Here is a 21495-nt window from a genome sequence, read left to right on the forward strand (position 1 = left end):
AAGCACAGCCTCCACGCAGAGCTGACAGCTGTGTTCTGGTGGCTTGCAGTCCCCCAGGAAGTCTGGGCAAAGGCCACGGCACACACATCCCCAAGTCTCACTGTGTTTTCCTCAAATTGCCCCATCAGCATGAAGGAATTTCCCCCAAATTTGAGACTGGGAGAAGCTTAGCTCTCAGAGGGTAAGCAGGCAATGGGCCTGCAGAGCTGGCTCCCAGCCGGGCAGGCCCAGCAGGTACACAGGCATCGACTTACTTCAACCCAGCAGCACCTCCATGCAAGGGCAAGTCTAGCCAGGGGCTTCGCAGAAAGAGCAGCAATTACCCACACTTATTTTCTCTGGCTGGGTTTTAACATGCCCAAGTAGGGAGTTCAGTTTCTAAGCCAGAACATGTGATGCCAGCTCTGCTCTTCCAGACTGCTGTGGATACTCCTTTAGACATTCCTCTGGTCTCCCAGATGTTTAGTCCAGTTTGTGCTTTGCAGGAAAAGGTTCTGGCACTTGGCATTTTCAAAAAAAAAAGCTTTCATCAGCCCCAGGAAGCACACAGCCCCAAGGCAGGACTGGTGGCACAGGGCCAGTGCATGCCCTTTAGTTACTACCAGCACTCACTGCTGACCTCCACCAGGGAGGAAACACTTTCTCTCGGCAGGCAGCACTGTATCCACGTGCTGGAGCCCGCAGTCATGCGGGGCTTTGTCTTCCCCCTCTACAGTCACTGCACAGAGGTCCCCAGCCCCTCACACTGCAGCTGCTATGAGAACAACCACGAGACGAGGAAAGCTGGCGTCAGATTTTTATTTCTTCGTACTCTTTGAACAGGAGTGACTGAAATAGAAACCACGTTTGAGTCCCAGCAGTGGGAATGATTTGATAAAGATGGGGCAGGAGGTGGTCCCTGCCCCATGCCAACCTGTATAAATATCATCCGTTACTGTTAGTAACTAGACAGTTTTCATACAAGTCCATGAATGGCCATAGATAACATATTACAACATGCCAGTTCAGAACAAGAAATAATTTATGTGTACTTCTTAATTTCGTCATACAGCACTAAGACGAAAGCACCACCCATTCCTCGGAGCACATTCGACCATGCACCTTTGAAAAACGCCTTGGAGCCCTCATCCCGGGCAATCTTCCTCCAGCAGTCAATAGTGCCGCTGTACATTATGTCAGCTGTGGGAACAGACAGCGTTAGAAACCTGGTGCCTACGACCCCCAAAATCCAGGTCAGAAACGGCCTAACGTATTCTGCCTGCTTTACAACCTCAAGTACCCATTTGTTGACTTACTTCTGGAGGATGGGATCACCCAGGCCTGTGTTACCCTCAGGAGACACTGGAAGGACCAGCTGGAGCAGAAGGCAGCTACTATTTGCTAGACACCAACACTTCCAGACCCAAAAGCTACTGCACGGTCAGCCAGGCTGTGCCTGCACTGAGGAACATCCCTTCTTAGCCCAGAGACATCAGTTTGCAACGCCCTTGGGCAACCTCTGCCATTCCTACCTACCGAACAAACCCAACTTGCGTGTTCCCCCCACAGGGAGAGGCCAATCTGTTTGCTCCCCACCCGACATCTGCTTCTGCGAGTTTACAGAAGAAGGAACTTAAAGGCCTTGGTGAAAGGCGGCACACTCCTGCCCCCAGCTCAGACCGCTGTCAGCTGCTGGTTGATTCGGGGACGCCCACCAGCTCCTAACGCAAGGGGGGACGGGGCGACTTACTTCCTTTACGGCCGGACTGCATCATCATGCGGCGCCGAACGGTATCGAAGGGATAGGAGGTCAGACCTGCGACCGCGGTGACCGTCTGAGCAATCATCCAGCTGACCACGATGTGGGTGTTCTTTGGGTCAGGGAGCATTCCTGCGGGAGAGAGGTTCTGCGTGAGAGCGGCGGGCGAGCCGCCGGCACGCTCAGCGCACGGCTGCGGGCCGGCACCTCCGCGGGAGCGCCGTGCCGCCCCACCTACCCTTCGCGGTGTCGTAGATGCCGAAGTAGGCGGCTCTGTAGATGATGATGCCCTGGACGGACACGTTGAAGCCCTGGTACAGCCCCCTGAGGCCATCCGAGCGGAAGATTTTCACCAGGCAGTCACCGAGGCCGCTGAACTCGCGGTCGGCCCCGGCTTTGCCCACGTCGGCTGCCAGGCGGGTTCGGGCGAAGTCGAGGGGGTACACGAAGCAGAGCGAGGTAGCGCCGGCCGCGCCGCCGGACGCCAGGTTACCGGCGAAGTACCGCCAGAACTGGGTGCGCTTGTCCACGCCGCCCAGGAAGATCTGCTTGTACTTGTCCTTGAAGGCGAAGTTGAGCGCTTGGGTGGGGAAGTACCGGATCACGTTGGCCAGGTTGCCGCGCCAGAAGGAGAGGACGCCCTGCTCGCGCGGGATGCGCACCACGCAGTCGATGATGCCCTTGTACTGCTTGTCGGCGGCGATCTGCTTGCTGGCGTGCTGCACCTGCGAGGCCCGCGGCGCCGTCAGCGCCGCTCCGCGCGGCCGCCCGCCCCCCCGCCGCCGCCCCCCTCTCCTTGCGGCGACCTTGGAACGCCCGCCGCCCCCGTCCCGCCGCTCACCTGCAGCAGCAGCTTCACCCGCTCGATGGGGGCGACGGCGGTCTTGGAGATGGCGGCCGCCACCCCCCCGGCGAGGAAATCCTTGAGAAAGGACACGGCCGCGTCGGCCATGGCGGGAGGCGGGAGGCGACGAGGCGAGGCCGGGCGGAAGCCGAAGGGAGGCGGCGCTGCGGCAGCGAGGCGGGCGCGGGGCCGAAATGGCCGCCTTATATAGGGGCGGCGGCGGACACGCGGGCGGGGGCGCGCCACGGCAACGCGCCGCCGCGTTCCACCCGCCCATTGGCTGCGGGAGGGGGCGGGGCCGCCGCAGCGGGGCGGGGCTTTGGGGCAGCGAGCGGCGCGGAGGGGCGGGAGCCGGGCCGGGAGCCCGCCGAACCCCTGGGCCGGACGGCGCCGTCCTCGGGCCGAGAGACGCTCTCGGAGAGCTCCCGCCGCATCGACACCCGCGGCGCCCCGCTCGGAGTGTCACAAAGCCCCGGGCACGGCGGCGGGCCGAGCTGCGGGCGGGCGGGCAGCCACGCACACGCTGCCGCCACACGGCGCGCACAGCATAGCTCAGTGCTGCTCCGGGATCTCCGTCCCCGTTCCCACGCACCACATTACAGCGCAGTGTGGAAGGAGGGCGGTGGAGTGCTCCGTGAAATAGTTTTGTTACATGTCGGAGGGATTTCTCACAGAATCACAGCACGGCCTTAAAGCTCCCCCAGCGCCAACCCCGGCCATAGGGTTAGCTGGATGCCCCACCAGCTCGGGCTGCCCGGGCCCACCCAGTCCGGCCGTGGGCACCTCCAGGGGTTGGGCCCGCAGCTCTGGGCAGCAGTGCCAGGCCCTGCATAAAGTTCTTTCTGACATCTGGCCGCAATTTCTCCTCCTGTAGTTTAAAGCCCTTCGTCCTATCACTGTCAGCTCCTCTCAAGCACTGTAAGGCTGCAATGAGGTCTCCCCAGAGCCCTCTCTTCTCAACAAACCCAGCTCCCTCAGCCTTCCTTCATAGGAGAGGCCAACCTCATCTTGCACGTGCCTTACCATCTCTTACAGCAGGACATAATCCATGCTTGCTCAGACTCACCAGCCGGCAGTTCCCCAGCTCTTCCTTCTAAGTAGATGCAATTACACAATGGAGAGGCTTGGCTGATACAAAGTTAATGAATGGTTTATAGGCCTCAGGAATAAACCGTAATACAGAGGTGCCAGTGGTATATCGCAAACAAGTTAGAGGTACCCTTTTGACTCACTTGACTCTCGTGAGGTTTGAAGAGGTGAGCGAATATTTATATGCACCTATCATTCAATCTTTAACATCTATTTAGAAATACAACGTCAGTAAAAATAAACACAAAAAATCCACATGGTATGCTTTGAACAAGTAAAAGCGTTGTTCAGAAATCAGTTCTTCCCCAACTTGCTCACAAGTCGTTTTCCTTATTCATACACATCAGATAAACATCAGTATATTGTTATCGACACTGTGCAGAGATAGGGAAACTGAGGCACAGAGAAACACCTTCGGTAGGCAGATTGATGAGAGGGCCAGAAATTCTTACAGCCTCCACGTGACTCACAAGCCACAAGGACTGCTCCCTACCATCTTGAGTTTTGCTATCAACATCTGTGCTTCTCTCTGAGAAGATCAGCCATCATAGCAGTATACAGCAAGCCCATTACTGGAGATAGCACAAGACCTCAGCTGCAGGGTACATCAATGTTAAGAGTCAGGTGCAAGGCAGGTCTTACAGTCATCTCAGGTAATGGTACTACATTGCCTGAAAGGGCCCTAGCCTGGTGAGAGGCCTACTAACTGCAGTGGCACCAGCGAGAACCTGGAGGTTGTGCTGAGTACCAACCTAAGGAAGTGCTGTGGGTCCTGGACTGCTGAAGTTCAAGAGGGAAAGTGAGAGGACATGTATACGGTGCTCTTCTGCAGGCAAGTTCTGAGCAGCACAAGGGTATGTGCACAAGGACTGAGTAGTAGTTTAGCATAAAAATAGAACTTCAAGAATACTGAATAACATCGTAAGGCTCGTGGCTCTGAAATGGCTGACAAACTTAAGGACTGCATTTTTCCGTAGATATTTTAGGTAGAGATTTTCAGGAAAACTTTTTTCCTAAGCCTGAAATAACTCATGTACACGGGAGAAAGGGAGAAAGATTCCCAGTAAGCACCTTAGTTGAGAACATTGTCATTCCAGTGTATTACAGTCTATTAGCAAAAACATAATTGCAGCAGCATATTTTCATTGCTATGCCAAAGATGAGTACAAAATTATTATTCTCAAGTAAGTCTCAAAAATGAAAGAGTGGATTCTGGAGTGTGAATGAGCTGAGGCTAATTCTGCATCCACAGAACACCACAACCACACATTATCACTAAAGAGGAGATTCCTGTAGAAACGCTTGCATGTTGTCTATCTAATCTGCTTACCATTTTCTGATGACTTCTTACCACAAGTTACTTTAAAAAAATCCAATTTGAGCTTTCTTAACGTTTTGAAGATGCAATTTGTACTTATCTCAGTTTTCATTCTCTCTGCAAGTGGTTTATCTTAAAGTGGCTATCCAGCACTGAGAAGCACCTAGCATAGCACCAGTTCAAGTTGCAATAGCATCCAGTGTGTTCAGACTAGTTGCATCTCTCCTCCTCCTTGGTGCACGCTTATTATTCTTATTGTTTGCATCCATTCAGCAAATGAGATAAAAGGTTTATTCATCCCCTGCATCCTGTAGTCTCTGCACTAAAGCCACGCAACTTGCTGAGATGCTGGTACCTGCGGTTCAGCATGCCTTTCTTGCAAAGTTTCTGAAGAAAAGGCTTCTCCAATGGATGCTCTCACGTCAGTTTTCAACAGCTGATTTCCTTGGCTCAAAGTTTTCTCTTCGGAGGTGCTTTAATTCTCTCAGTTCTTGTGGCAGTAAACTCTGATCCACCCCAGGAGTCAGCTTGTAACTTAAAGGAGATTCAATATAACCATTTCTGTACAGACAGACCCGCTTGCAGAATTCGAAGGTGCTGAACATAACACCAAAGTATGGAACAATCTGACATTAAAAAAAAAAAAAAAAAGCAGCGTGTTATACTCAGGAATGGTATTCTCAGATGTGTTTATAAAGGGAAACTTCTAGCATTTCAGGTTTGATGTGATCTGCTAATACAACTGTGCTCATTTACGTGAAGTCAGTGTCTCCTCAGACTCAGCTAGCAGCTGCATCACGCTGAGGAGTTTGTTACCAGGACACAGCTAATTCTACACAAGGTTTGTGCTAGCCTGTAGGTTATCACAACTACTAAAATATCTAAGCAAATCCTAAGCAACCTCAGCAAATCCTAATAGGAAACATGGACTTTATTCTCCATAAAGCAGAACGACTGAACAACTTTCTTTTTCCCTGGTGCTACATGCCTTTATATGAGCCAAGGCAGGGCCAGCCATAGCCAGGCCATCACTATTAGTCACGCTCAGTTACCACTCAACAGCTGACCAGTAGCATCCTGTACAGGTAATCCTCAATGCGGCACTGTAAAATGTAAAATATCTAAACTAAATAATTAATCTTATATTTAAACTGCCACAATTTATTTCGTGCTTTCAACTCTGTAAGGGCTGCGGTAACTGATATGCTTGTACTAATAGCTCACTGCAAAATGCAGCTTTTGACTTCTGTGGAAGTGGTTAATACAAGAGCTGTTTTTGTTATAGCTATGTACAATCTGTCAAATTACTGGAGCTCAGATGAAAAGCAGAACTTGGTTAGCTGCTTTAAGTGCATCACTTGCTGTCCCCCATCCTTACTCTGGATTGTGTGTTAGAAACACTCCCTTTCCTGAGGGCATTCAAATGAACTTGAAAGAATATACAAGCTGAACTCACACCTAAAGAAATACAACCAAACCTGTAATCCAAAGCTGGCTTATAACCTGCCTGAGGTTATACCTGCCCTGTGATTGCCTTTGTCATCTATAAGCCACTAATAAGTATGGAGGGATGCCGCATGCTTTATAACTTCAATTATGCAAGAGCGCACCTTAGCTCAGTGATGAAAACAAAAGCTCACCTTGAGCAGGCTGGGTGTGAGGCCACTCCAAAGTCCGAGCACGCCTTTGTTCTTCATGGTTTGCCGAAAACAGTCAGCCATGCCCGTGAAATGGACATCCACTGTGCCGCAGTGAGGGAGCCACGGACTCTGCGCCTGTTCAAGACACATCCAGAGGGGTTCACAGCAAGCAGAGGAAAACTGGCATAACGAAAAATAAATATCTTCTCCATTCTGGTAAGGAACAGACTGATCTGGATTCTTCTGTTAACCAAGAAGTATCAACTATTTTGCCTTCACAAACTCAACAGAGAGTGATTTTGCTCTCTGAGGGGTATGAAAGGGAGCAGTAATTTCCACCAGGACTTCCTTTTGCGCCATGTCAATGCTCACATCTGGGAGAGGCATTTCAGAACCCTGGCAGCGGAGCACCAGCGGGCAGGAAGCCCGGGGTTGGCCCCGGACACCACCAAACCTTCCTGTAAGTCTGATAAAACAGGAGTGCGCTGCCTTGACTCTGCCTGCTCAGGCCATGTTTACACTGCAATGAGAAGAGCAAACTGCACTACGCACTGAGGAGCAACGGCACAGACGGAACGTCACATCTCAGCACAGGCTGTACAAGCCCACTGAGGGCTGCAGGCAAGCAGCAGGTGCCTGTGCTCCGGTATCTTTGCTACGTGCTCCATTCATCCAAATCAGTTAGTGTCAGCTTGGGAACATCCTGCTGGGCTGATGCTACATTTCCAACTGCAGCGTAGACTGTCTTGGTTCACATGGAGGAAGTGTAGTGTGTCATTTTTAACAGCAAAATCCTTCCTTCATTAATCTCCCACTGTGTTAGCACAGACAGGACAACCTGACCTCGAATAATCCCATCCTCACCCATCTGTGCACATGCAGCAAGCCGTGGGTTTGTTCTACATTGGCACATCAGGGTCTCGCTTATACCCACATCAAGTAACAGCTCTCAGTCAGGAGCGTGAGGGGACCCCAGGATACAACTTGATGATTGGTACATACAGCTGATCATCACAGGGCAGAAGTTTGATAAGAACAGGAGAAGTACTGCTAATTGGCTGGTGAATATGGATATTTTATCTTCTCTTTTAGTTGAAACACCGCACGATACAGCATTTCTTCCTTGCTTGGTCAAACTAACCCACAGCTTCTCAGAGTCACTAACCCTGTGATGACAAGTCTCTTGTTAACTGACAAGTGGTGATGACATTTTCTACATGCCTGAGCTATAGTATTTCAAATACTTGGCAACTTAGATGGTAGAAGTGAAAACGGATCAAGACTCACGCTCCACATATACCAGAGAAGCTGCTAATCAAATGGTTTAAAGGTTATGATATCCTGTTGCATTGCTGGCAAGTCTACAGCTAAACTTTAGAAGCAAATGAAAAAAAAACAACAAAACAAAACAAAAAAAATCCAAACAAACCAAAACCACATGGCTTCCCCCACAAACTGCACATTCCTTCTTTAGACTTCTCTTTTATCCCCCCATATTTTTGTACACAATTGAAATGCATGTGAAATGCTCCTGACAGCATGTTACAGGTGAAAATACACCATTTGTTCTGATAGGACTTTGGGAGGTGATTTTAGGAAAGCAGCTGTCTGCACTAAGAGAGCAGGCAACATGCTTCCACTACATCCTTATCTGGTGGCTTCTGGCTCTCCTTGGTCACATCCTGGCTCTTTCATCCCAGACACAAGTAGGGCTGAGGATTAATCTGTGGTCTTTTACACTTGAAGCAAAAGGAAGCAGAAGCATTTGTTGCTCTCCGATTTTTTCAACAGCGTACACCTAATCTGCAAGAGAGGAATCACATTCCTGGGGAAACAGCAGTTGAACTGCTCTCATCGCTTATCCCCTTTGTGTCTACATTGGCCTTTCCCATTCCATGGCGCTATCACTGTGTCTGTAATTCCCGCCTCTGATGCAAGTTCCCACAGCCTATTGGTTTATGGCTCAGAGAAGCAGACGTGATGGGATTTAACTGACAGGACTTTACGGTATTACCAGCCCTGCTTTTACAGAAAGATCAAGGTGACAGAGCTACCTACTCTGGTAGCCAAGGGTCATGCACGTGTTCACTTCTGCTCCCTTGCTACACAGAAGCTGTCTGCTTGGCTTTTTCACTTCAGGGGTAATAAGGGTTTAAAAAGCAGTAGCTAAATCCCACAGAGAGAAAGACAATAATTGAGAAACTGCTCTACGAAGACTTCCATGACGCTACTGTAGAAGATGCTGAGTGCTGCAACTGAGATTTCAGGGACCAGTTCCACTAAGAATGGTAACATTACCACCAGAAATGCTTAGATGAGTGCCCAAATGATGAAGATATCCTTAATAATGCAACAGTGGTCATAGGAGGGCTAAAAATCAAAATCCTGTTCTTTTTTCTGGCCCATGAGCCAGCGTCCGGGAGCTTTTGTGGTAAAGGAAGGTACAGGCAGCAACACCGTGAAGGGGAACAACTTTCTGAAAGGCTTCAGGAAAGCAGGAATGCTACTGACGTGGACCTTCCTTCCTTTCTAAGTCCTTTTGTGGTAGGCAGGGCATGACCTGCCAGAATTAACTGCAGGAGTTTAACTTAATCCCCTTAGTTACTGTATACAGAGCAAATGCATATGTAGATTGATTTTGATGATAGTACTCCTGCCCACAACACCAATGCCAGCATTCAGTAAGGATCTGTGTGCAGCACACACAACCAGAACACAGTTAAAAAGAATCAGGTAAGTCAAAGCCTCTGGTTTCTGATTTGCCCACAGACTGTGACCTCTTAAGAGATTTACTGAAAGATTGCTTAGAGTCACATTCACTATGGTTACAGCCATTTTCAAGATTTCAGGCCGTGGGGCAAAGCATGCTTTGCCAGGCTTCCTGCTTTATGGGAGCAGTGTGTTTCTAAGACCACAGACACAGTATGTAAGCAGCAGTTGTCCACAGAATTGCAGTCATCTACTGCAAAAGAAAATCTTTTTAGAAGTTACATTAGTGCACAGGTAAGGATTCAGTATTCTGGAGCACAGCTAAATAAACTCAGAATGTAATAAAAAAAGACAAAAAAACAGGGGGGGAGGGTGGAGGATGTTTCATTTGCTGCTGTTTTTAATGGAAAAAAAAATAATAAATAAAAGATGGCTGTGAGTTTTGGGTGGTTCTGTAGCACCTAAAGCATGTCAGTACAGTACAATCCTCGCAACCACCCCATGGCACCAGAGCAGGAAAAGCAAAGTAACCAAACAGATCAGACGAGTTTCTCCACCTTTTCTCAGAAACCTACTGTCACCTACACATCAAGAAAAATCTCATTCCAAAAAGATCAGCTTTGTGACAGAGACATTTCAAATCAGGCACCTCAAAGTGGCTTCCTTCCCTCTTCTGATACCACTTGGCACTGTGGGCAGCCAAACGGAGAGCTTTTTGTTACCAATACTTTTAAAGACTTCATTCTAATCCAGGTATGGCTGTCTCGTACTGCAGAAGGTAGGAGACACTGTACAGCTCACTGCACTGATAGCAGAGCGTTCAGGTGTTGGGCAGAGCGTTAACAGAGCTAAGCCACTCATCCTGTTACACTGATGGATGCTGGGTTGTACTAGCGATTAAAACACATTTAGTGCACAGTTGGCTCTATCTGCTCTCAAAAGCAGGGTCTTTCACTATCCAGAGGCCTCCAAGTCTAAGCAGTCACTGTGTCCCATGTCAAAGATAGAAGCCTGTTCTGCTTTGACAACCCATGAGCCAGAGGCGTGCATGAAAAGACCCTTCAACCTGCACTTGGGATAACATTTTTTAATATAAAAAAACCATATAAATAAGGGGGAAGCTCTGTGACAAAACTGTGGTTAAATTTAATGGTTACCTACAGACTTCTCAGGTCCCATCTGTCCCACCGCCAGCAGCGTGAGCTGGGTGCCAGAACAACACCCACATTGGGAACTAACCTCACACACCTTTCTCAAGATTTCTACCTCCATGAGCTACCCCAGCCCCCTACTTCCTATTCCTCTTAGCACTGAACCGCTGATACAGTCCACTGCAGCTGCAGTGAGACCTGTGCCACCCAAAGAGCAACCATTTTAATCTTCCTAAGGCTCTCAGCAGCAAGAGAGGGACAAAGCAGAATGCAGGCACGAGTTCCCCTCCCTCCCCTTACAGATACAACGTTCCCATGCGTGGCTCAGGACTATTTGGTTTGCCACTATCTGAATTTACAAGTTAAAAGTGATTATTTGGAAATACTTCTCTTTTATTTAACATACTTTCCCCCTTCCTCTTTCTGTTTCTAAAAACTTCACTGGTACAAAGCTGGTTTGTTTGTTTTTTTCCCTTTTGACAGTGCAGTACTGATGGCACACTATAGCAGTACCATTACATCCTACAGCAGTACTATGCAGGACTATAGCTACCACTGGAGGTATGCTATTCTGATGGCAGATATAGTAAAAATTTTTGTTACTTACACATTTTCAAAAGATTTGGAGTCCTACACTTTTGTCCCATTACCAAAAGAAACTCAAAAAGACAGGACAGCATTTTATAACACAGCACACAAGTTCATGCTCTTAATCTGGAAGCTAAAATAAGAAGTCTTTGTGTTTGCAGCCTGCATTAATGAGGACACTTGCAAGAGGCAAGTGTAATTGCAGTTCAAAGGAAACTGAAGGACAAATATGGCAGTTTTCATTCAGGCTAATGCTACTACAGTCAACAGAAACTTCACCCAAGCGAAGACTGAATGCTTATCAGAAACAACTGAAATAAGAGATAACTGAGATGTGAACAAGTATTAATACTGGGGAAAAAATGTAAAGTACCAGGCAAGCCAATCTCCCTTCCTGAAAGACAGCCTTACCTGGGTGTGACAGTCTTTTCTGTGCTGTTGGTCTAGTAATACTGACTTACCCCTGCACCGGAATATAAAGCCCAGTGAAGGTCCTCAGGCATGCAATAAGGCAAACAGTGACCAGCTAGGAGGAAGCAATCGTTTCCAGCATATCACAGCAAAGCAGCTGACTGACAGCTTCCTGCACTCTAAGAACATGTTGTCCTTTCCTCTGCAACCTGAACAGGGGCCAAATCTCTCTGCCTTACTGAAATTATTGGCACCGAGGGTGCAAAACAGTTTACTGTTTGCTCGAAAGAGTTTGCCCCAGCTTTAAATACACCACTGCCAAGCCTGTTGTATCCTGAGGCTCTGTGCTCTGTTGCAGAATCCCTTCCTTGCTACTGGATGCGAGCTTCCCCTGCTCTTAACACTTGTGCTACAAAGAAAGATAAAGAATACAGAGCTCTTTTTCCTAAAGGTGGCAGTGTAAACTCCTTGGATGGAGGCTTTGGGGTTATTTCAAATGCGTGGTGATGATTCAGCTCAAGCCTTACAAATAGGAGTACAAATTTCATGTACATGAGCAGTGATTTTCTAAATGGCATAAACCTGCAGGCAGGCTAGCTTGTTTCTATGCAGCACACAGCAAAAAGCAAAATGAGCTCCCACATTTCCCTCTGCCTTTGTAGGAATTCAGGAGAGAATTAATGTTTCTAAAGGATTGGGGCTTTACAGTGGATGTATTCTCATTGGCCATTATGTGGGTGAGGTACAGAACAACACTGTATCAGAATAAATCAGATATAAAAAAGGAGTATCCACAAAGTTTTAGCTCCTGCATCATTCCAAGCACAGACATGTCACAAACCAATACATGGCACTCATGTTAGAGGTAAGAGCGGTGGCTGTTGCTCTGGAGACATGGCCATCTCCGTGCTGAGAGTGATGGGGCCATAGTAGCCACAGCATGCTCTAACCCTGTCTTCCTCCCACAAGCAGCTGGGTACAGCGTGCTTTCCTGCTTCCTTCTGGAAGACCACTGCACTGCACTGCTAAGCTCCTGTTGTAATCCAGCTTGGAGTAAGTATTAGCACAGCATAGCTCCCCAGATGAACAGTGTTAAAGACCCACAGCAGCAGCAGACTGACCCAAGGCAGACCTGGATGTTACATCAGCACAGTTCTACTTCTAAACCTTATTTACCATTTCCCCTGTCTTATCCAGTTTTTCCACTGGCACTATTCAGCGTTTCGGCTTCACAGGCAGCCAGGCCCTGCATTTCTGTCTTAGGGAAGCCTGAGGATTGGAGAGAAACATGCCGGAGGTTAGTTCAGATGTACAAGAGCTACCTGAAGCTGTTACAGAATGCAAGGCCCACAGTGCTCTCATGTAGCTGTTCTCAGGTACCATCCTGCTGTGTATTCCAACCAGCACTTCCCAAAACAGCAGGGCACTAACCCTGCAATACCCTCAGAGACAGCGCTATGAAATATCTTCGTTACAACACCAAAACAATAAAAATGCTGGAGGCTGAAAGCAATTAGGCATAGGGGTAGAAGGACATAGGGACAACCGAAGGGATTTTACCAAAACCAGAATCTGATTTTTATTAACTGTTGGTTAACAGAGGAGCCAGGCAGGTCTTAAGTTGAAGTAACACCCAGAACACGTGGTACTGAACCCTGGCAGCAAGGGGAAGGGGAGCATGAGATCGTGGGGAGAAGGTAAGAAAGGCAGGAATTCATACTGCCACTTCCCCCTCAGGTAGAATATTTTTGGAATTTGATTTCTATCTGTGCACTCGCTTTCACACAATTTGAAGGAAATTAGTATCACTGAAACCTCTGCTGAGTTGAAATCAGACAGCAGGATCAAAAGTTACCAGGGGCAAGGACCAACAGCTAGGAACCACGTAAGCCTTACTTCGACAGGAAATCATAACTTGAAATGGCAATATTGCTCCTTGCTGTCTCACGCACTACGGAATTTGCTCCACTTCGTGGCCAAATGGATCCATCTCTGAACATTTTCAAGACTCGGGCTCCTGTGCAGTTCACTACCACATGGTCTCCCTGCACAAAGTCTCACAGCACGTATGCTTCTGAGATGTCATGTGAACCACATGACCCAAAAGGCACTTTTTATTTTTAAACCAGGTCATGGCTCCAATAACATATTCCCATCTGAGAGCACCACAGATCTCACACACAGCGGGGATACTGCAGCTTGCATGCTTCCTGAGGCTGCCATGCCAGCACCACTGATTCTTTAGGTTATGAAGAACTCAAAGCATTTACGTCATTTACAACAAATTTCACACTTGCAGAGCATCCTGTATTCCAAAGGACCAAAAAAAAACCACCAAAAAAACCCCAAACCACTGACAACCTTGCTTCCCATGCTATGCTGCAGATTTACAAGCAGCCAAGGTCTGACTGATTTACTTCTGTCACTGAACAGAGGCCACTTCATGAGTGATGCATGGCAGCACTCTATACTAACCAAGAACAACAAAGCTGTTTGTTTACAGCAGCAGAAGGAATTCAAAGCCTGGATTTTAAAACAGGAGAATCAGACATATTGAACAATGCCTTACCGTGAGAGATGTCCTCAAAACTTAAGGACGCTATGCAGTCAACACCAAAAACGTGCCAAATCCTGTAGTATAGTGTAAGTATGTTTATTTTATAAGAGTTTGATGCCTGTCCCTGAGTAACATCGACTAGAAAAAGAGTTCAGACAACTTTTAGTGAAAGAAATTAAAATAAACAATACCAGCAAAATATGAGCACAGGACAGAACTTCTGCAACGCATGCAAAGTTTGTTCACATAAGCAGGTGAGAGGTACCTGTAACAGTTGATGATCTGTGAGACTTTAGGGCCATCCTTGTGCATTTTGCCTCCCCAAACCACCCAAGTCACATGTCAAAGTGGAGTGAAAGCTGAGAAGTGCCAGCCAGGGGCAGCTGAGCCTACCATCGAGGCCACATACAGAGAGGGAAAGGCCAGACTTGAGTATTAGGTTTGCATGGCCCTCTAGCATGTTTACAGATACTCAGCTCTGCACATAGCATAGGGCTGCTGTCAGTCTATTAATAATATTCTGTATGGCATGTAAAGAGCTCTAAACCCAACCTTCTTGGCTGAAATACCAGAGCTCAGTGTACTATGCACTCCAGAACGTCATCACAGACAAAAAGATGATGTGGGAAAGGAGAAGGATATTACCAGTGCCTCCCTTAGACACAGGCTCCTTTACAGGCAGGTATTTCCAGGCTTAAAAGTTTTCTTGTATGCACTTAAATAAGCTGACAAGGTAAAACTGAATAGCACTTAGATACTGTGAGATGAGAAAGAAAAGGCAAGAATAACAGTCAGAAGGATACACAGATCACAAGTTTTTGGTCAGAAGCTGAGAAAGCGTAAGTGAGTCAGGAAAGTATTTAATGTAGAATGTCCCTCTGAACAACCCTCTTCTTCCATATTCTCCCTCTACAGATGCACAACAACAGCCGTATGTCCATGCTGAAACATGCATACAGTACCTCTTAATTCTCTAACATGCCAATCAGGAGCAAAGTGAAAAAAGGAAGACAAAGGAATAAAATTAGGACAGTCACAACAAAGAGCGCTCACATTCAGTAAGACTCAACCACATTAATTAAGGTCTCAATTAAGTCATTCAAGTTCATTTACCAAACAAAGCATCTTTGGAAAAAAAAAAAAAAACATAATAAAGATAATTCTAGCAGCAGAGAAGGAAGAAACCATGGTTACAGAGAAAATCTGACATCATAAGTCATCACCAAAGCAAAGAGGGAGAACTGTTCACTGACAGGCTGATCCTGCTCCCACAGATGCCCGTGACAGAAGCTGCTGACATAAGGACTGTAGGAGTCAGATGCGTAAAATGAGAAAAGATGAAACAAAATGATTACAACAGAGACTAGAAATAGTATTTATGCTTCCTCTCATAGCAATGTGCATCTTTGTAGACAATCGTTTTTTAGATGCTTTTCTAGACAAGGAGACAGATGGAGCCAATTCTTCCAAGACTGCCTAGCATGTCAGGTAAAGATCTGAACTGCATGTTTTGGGCTCAGGTTTGTGCTCAGTGACAGTATCAGAGAAGACAGCCTAGTTTCTGAAGCTCCTGAGACTACCTTGTAACTCCCTGCTTCTGCATCACCAATGGGTTCACTGGAAGTTGTCTTTGGCTACATGCTGCCTTTGTCTGATAAGGACCTCTACAACATGCAGGGTTCCTCTCCATGCACAAAACTAGTGTTTATGGCTTCAAAACCAAGCAGGACACTCATATGAGGTTCAACGGTGGCTAAAGGCTTTGGGACACCCCTCTTTTTATCAGCTAGAAAATGGAATTGCTGAACGGAAGCTGAGCAGAATAAAATGGCTGAAGAAAACAAGAACTCAGAGATATGTGTTCCCCTGTTCTCTATGGAATGCTGAAATGCCTTGAAGCTCTGTTTCTCCCTGCTTTATTCTCTCCTTTCCCGTGCCCCTTTGCATGATACTCATTCTGGTGCCACTCTGATCGTTCCTGTCTTCTGACCATCACCCTTCAGGCTGAGCAGACCAGCAAGCATACACACGGAAGAGCTGACCCTTGCAAGACAGAGCAACACCCTGATGCTAACCATGAAGAACACTTCTTGGATCACGTTACACGAGATCCATACCGTGTTTCATATCAGCTTGGGCGTGGTTTTCAAAAGATCTCATTTCCACACAGGCCTACGTGAGTCACTTCCAGTACCAGATGGGTTATGGGCTGTCACATCCAGACAGCTGCATTCTCCCATGCTGTCAGAATAAACTGCTGGACAGGTGTTGCCTCTCTAAGCTTAGGAAATCAGTATTCAGTTGTTGCAACATATCTATGAAGAAAAAACTCTGTCACTGAGCACTTATTTGCTTCAGACACATTTTTAACATACCCATTTCCTACTTATTTAGGAAGTTAATCCAATTCCTTATTCTGGAAATGTCAGGCGTTCTAAGCATCCCACTGGCAGAAGAGCACAGCCTAGTGGCAACAAGATGAACGATGTCCCCCCTTGCCTATTGAGACAACGCTGGACACAGCACCACACCATTCGCTCCCAGAACTTACTTCTGAACTGATTACAAAAACCAAATAACTGAACGTTTAAGTAACTGACACATCAATAGAAAAAGATTAAAAGGCAAACAGTGCATTACAAGCTTTCTTTAATCTTCAGACAACAATAATGCTGTGAACCCGAGGACTAAGAGAAAAATAAGAGTTGTAGAAAGCAACCGATTTTCGTAGACCCATTTACACAACTGAAAAAATAACCTGTGTCAAGAACCTGCTTCTTATCTGAGATGTTTTATGAGATACTTGATGAAAGGGCTCAGCTTAAAGTTTACCTTTTGCACACATCAGCTACATGAGCTGGTCTCAAAAAAGACACTTCTGAAGTCCTTTTTTAAAAGGTGGAAAGAGGGCACTGAATGCTTCTGTGATACCAGATCTAAGCTGCATCTGAAAAAGGGAACCCTGGAGAAGAAGAGGGGAATTCATAGCCTCTATGACTTTTTGCTAGCTTGTGACTTAACCACCAGGGGATGGGGGAAGGGAGATTCTATATGCTGCCACACAAAATGACATTGTTTTGGGTAAGATCACAAAAGCCTCCTGTTAACAGTTCCATGAACTGGGCTGAAAGAAGGAATTCATATGCCATATCCAAATAGCCACCAAAAAATGACAGCTATTCGCTGTCACTCTACTGGTGAAGCTCTAATGAAAAGACGACAAAGATGACAACATCAAATGAATTATGGCAATGACACAGAAGCTGTAGGGTGTGAGGTTTTTCCTTTGGTTTGATTTTTACCCATTATGACTAAACTTTCAGGAAAAAGAAGCTGTAAGATAATGGGAGCAAGTGTGAAGTCAACCATTAACTACATAAAGGAGTCAGAAAGAAGAGTCAGGATGGCTCTGATCCTTCAGATTTAATATGCACTGAGCAAGTTTCTTGTGATTACCAGTACGTATGTCAGGCACAAACAGCAGACACACCAACACTAGAAATGACATGAATCTCATTCATCACAGCTAATACCAAGTGAATGGAATGCCTGTATTGGACAGATTTGTCAGTTCCGAACAGTGAGAATTTGACAGAACTATATGAAGAAGTAATAAAGCTAATGACAGAGTCTGAAAGGAAACACAAATCCCATGGCATACTTGAACCTACGTTCAAAGTGTAACAACAGTCTTAAAACAATGACTTTTCAGATACTTAAAAACAAAGAAAAGACAAAAATACAACCCACCTAAACCAGAGCCTCTGCAGCCTATGTGGTACGAGAAACAAGGTAGTAATGGCTACTCTCATCCCAAGCTCCTGAAACAGGCTCCTCTAACAAAGTATAGCAACATCAGCGCTTTGTACCTGCATCTTCCTCTTGACAGTCTCAAAGGGGAAAGAAAGCGTCTGTGCTACACCAGCTGCTACACAGCCATTTATGAAGTTCTGAAGAGGAGTAAAACAAACTATAGGTTCTTGCCAGATTTTGTCCAGGTTGATGTAAACAAAGAATGAGCCCGCAGAAAATGGGACAGCACCTAGAAAGCAAACCACGCAGAAGTTTATGTTAGCACACTGTGCACTAAGAAAACAGCTCTCATTACGCAGCCTAGATACACTGTACAAACTGCTGCCAGCTTACTTCTCACACTGCTCAAATTAGATCAATATTTAGAAAAACTTTTATTTCTAGCCACCGGTTTTCCATCAAAACCTCATAGTTTAGCATCTAGGCACGGTGACAGAGGTACATATTTGCATATTCAAGTTGTCAACTCTCACAACAGGTCAGCTATTCTGCAACAAGCTCCTTCTGTGGTCCAAACTAACCCTAGCACCTGTATGGGTAAACAGAGCTGCCTCTTCTGTCAAGCAGATGAGGAACGCTTCTGTCCTCTCATGCTTGCTTTGTGCTCTCCTAAATTTCAGAGTGCAATTCTACATTATTACCACAAATTCTTTTTTTAAACATTACATTGTGAAAAAGCAGATTAAGTCCAATAGCATTTTAAAAAGTTATTGAGAGAAAATAATTAAATAGCTGTTTCACGTAAAGAGACACTATCACTAATCTTCATGTTGATTACACGGTGCTGCTCACAGTGGTCTCGCTAAGCAGCCACGGAGACAAACCCTGACAGGAATCACAGACGTGGCATGCTTACATTTTTTAAAGAGTTAAACAAGAGCAATCCTGCATCGGAGCACAACTACATCACCTACAAAAGGAAAGTATTTTGATGAATGCTTAACCATACATAAATGCAACGATTTGGCTCATAATTCGAAGGAATAAAACAGCAGCAAAGATCAGTATTGCTGTGCCTTGTAAACCCACATACCTTCCATGGAACAACACTGCCATTTGTTTTGAAATCAAGTGAGCAAGCAAACACATGATATAGCTACAATAAACAATGTGCAATGAGGTCATTTTCCCCATGATTATTTTACCTAATATAGCTGGTGTAACACCACGGTAAAGTGCAAGAAGTCCTTCTTGATGATAAATTTTGTAAAAAGCATGAAGAATTCCTTCATAAGATGGTTCCAGTCGGTTCTGCACAATAAGCCGGGTTTTAATTAAATCAGTAGGGTAAGTCACAACAGTTGCAACCATGCCAGCCAGACTTCCTGCTATGATAGCTCTCCAGTGGGAAATATGGCCCAACTCATCCGTGAAAAGTATAACAAGTCTACAGTAAAAGCATAAGAGAGATATCATTAATGGTAAAAGAAACAAACAAACAAAAAAAACCCACCATGAAATAAGAAGGCAGATCGTTCTTGATATAATTAGAATCACAGAATACAATCCTATGTAATTGTTCTGCTCACAAGCTCCTCCAGTAGCAGGATTTGAAACCTTGATAAGTATTGAATCCAAGACCTCCCTGTATTCTCTAACACCATACAGGCATCAGGTCTCTGTGAATCAGAGCACAGGGATGGAAAACATAAGTGGACTAAAAACAACATGCCCAAGAGCCCACGCAGAAACACAGAAGTAGGAGTCAACAGCGAGGTCAGAGACTGGAGTACACAGCTCCACAAGTGCCATTTGCTTTACCCGCAGCATTCATGAGATCAGATGCTTCCAGTACCTGAATGAGCTTTCTGGGGGCAGCTTGTGTAGCTCCACCTGCACTGCAGTTCCCAGCACAAACTGAATGCACACAGCTTGAGTTGCGGTCCTGTGCTGGAGGTCCAGAGCACCAATTCAACAACAACAACAAAAGCTGCAAAGATACAGCGAGGAACCATTTCCCCCATACTTCTTTGCTTGGCAAGAGACTTCCAAAGTCCTTTCTGTTAACGGATCCCCCACTTATCTACAGGCTGAAAATCACTGTAATGGAGGAGCTGCCTGCATGAAAAGCTCTGCCATCAGCTGTCCATCAGACATGGGTCTCCAGCTTTTCTCAGAAGGCATTCATCACAGGGCCTTCTGAGAAGCTCCGTGCCCGCCTCTGCTGCTTAGCTTGGCACAGGGGGGCCCACAGGGAAACTTATGCCGAAGTACTATCATGCTCAGGAGGTTCCATGTGAATTGGAAATTCTGAAACGGAAGCACTTTCAAAGGCTGGCCTACAGCCGACACCTCTGTGGTGCACAGAAGGACACTGCCAGGTATGTGGAGCGTTTGAAATCGGTGAAGAAGCGTCATCGAGGCTGCGGCAGGAAGCAAAGGGAGCCGAGAGAATCTTGGCTGAAAGAACAGAAACCTACTGTTCTGTCTCTGAAGCGCTAATTGAACTAAACAGCGGACCAGAAGAGTTTTGTTCATCCACGGCAAAACAGCTGACAACACCATACAAGCCGCTGCTTGCTCAGCTGACGTTGTTTCACGTGTGTTGCACTCTGTACTGCTTGACGGATCCCTGCACCTATCCGTCCGGTGCCTGGAGCGTGCCCAGAGCAGAGCCGAGCCAAGCAGCACTAACAGGGCACACACCTTCTCCTCCGAGTCCCGGGCAGCTCAGCCTCCTGCGCGCACAGCCGCACGAGGGGTGGCTGTGGGTGAGCCGACGCTGCCCAGCTGGACAGAGATGGCAGCGCTCCACCGTCAAAAGCGCAACGGAACGGGAAACGAACCCCAGCGCTGCGAGCGGCAGAACGGCCGGGCCGTGCCGGGCCCCCCGCGACCTGCTCCGCGGTCAGCACCGACACGGAGACGTTAAAGCAAGGAAGGCGGCGTATCACCTTCAAGAACGATAGGAGCTGCGAAACGGCAGCTGAACAGCAATAGGGGGAAAGATCTGAATCCTGACTTAGTTACTTTTTTTGATACAGATGAAAACACCACTTATGAGTGAGCAGCGACGCAACTCCGCTTCGGGCGGACCCAGCCCGCGCGGAAGGGATCAGCCGGAGCCGCCGGCACGCACCGCGCGCGGAACCCGCACGACTCCAGCAGCGGCCCCGCGGAGCGCCCGCGCGCACAGAGCCGCCACTGCGCCCCCCCCGGCCCCGCTCCCCGCTCCCCTCTCCCTCCGAGCGCGGCCCGGCCCTGCCCAGGGACCACCTCTCCGCTTACCGGCGGGAGGCGGCGAGCTGCAGCGCGCTGTAGGGGCAGAGCCGCAGGCAGGCGGTGAGGTTCCCCTTCCACAGGGCCCGCACGCCCTCGGTGCGGCACAGGCTGCGCCCGGCGCCGAGCAGTCCCCGCCCGCAGTGCCAGGTGCCCACCTGCGCCAGCACCGTCAGCAGCTCCAGCGGCGCGGTCAGGCTGAGGCTCAGCGCGCCCGCCAGCCCCGCACAGCACAGCCGCTGCGGGCCGCTCAGCCGCCCGTCCCGCCGCCAGGTGGCCATGGCCCCCGCGGGCCTCCGCACCGCCGCGGCCCGGAGGGGTGCGGCCTTCGCGAGGGCGGTGCCGCTGGCCGTGCCCGCCCCGGTCCGGCTTGGCCGGGCGGAGCAGAACAGACCGGGTACAGCTGACCAAAGAAGGG

At 47.7% G+C, this 21495-nt stretch overlaps 2 protein-coding genes across 2 annotated transcripts; both read right to left on the minus strand.

The window, feature by feature from the left end:
- Positions 1 to 784: 784 nt before the first annotated feature.
- SLC25A5 (solute carrier family 25 member 5) lies at positions 785 to 2761 on the minus strand. Its single transcript, XM_004940843.5, has 4 exons — positions 2580 to 2761; positions 1977 to 2463; positions 1730 to 1870; positions 785 to 1179 (listed from the first exon to the last, which is right to left on the minus strand). The coding sequence occupies exons 1-4, from the start codon at positions 2688 to 2690 to the stop codon at positions 1022 to 1024; spliced, it is 897 nt and encodes a 298-aa protein (XP_004940900.2). The 5' UTR covers positions 2691 to 2761; the 3' UTR covers positions 785 to 1021.
- Positions 2762 to 3711: 950 nt separating this feature from the next.
- SLC25A43 (solute carrier family 25 member 43) lies at positions 3712 to 21383 on the minus strand. The gene is made up of 5 exons (XM_420343.8): positions 21087 to 21383; positions 19004 to 19245; positions 17915 to 18087; positions 6630 to 6764; positions 3712 to 5615 (listed from the first exon to the last, which is right to left on the minus strand). Exons 1-5 carry the CDS (start codon positions 21356 to 21358, stop codon positions 5412 to 5414), a joined length of 1026 nt encoding a protein of 341 aa, XP_420343.3. The 5' UTR covers positions 21359 to 21383; the 3' UTR covers positions 3712 to 5411.
- Between the last annotated feature and the right edge of the window lie 112 nt (positions 21384 to 21495).

Source organism: Gallus gallus, chromosome 4 (genome assembly GCF_016699485.2).
Source record: "Gallus gallus isolate bGalGal1 chromosome 4, bGalGal1.mat.broiler.GRCg7b, whole genome shotgun sequence".
Taxonomy (NCBI): domain Eukaryota; kingdom Metazoa; phylum Chordata; class Aves; order Galliformes; family Phasianidae; genus Gallus; species Gallus gallus.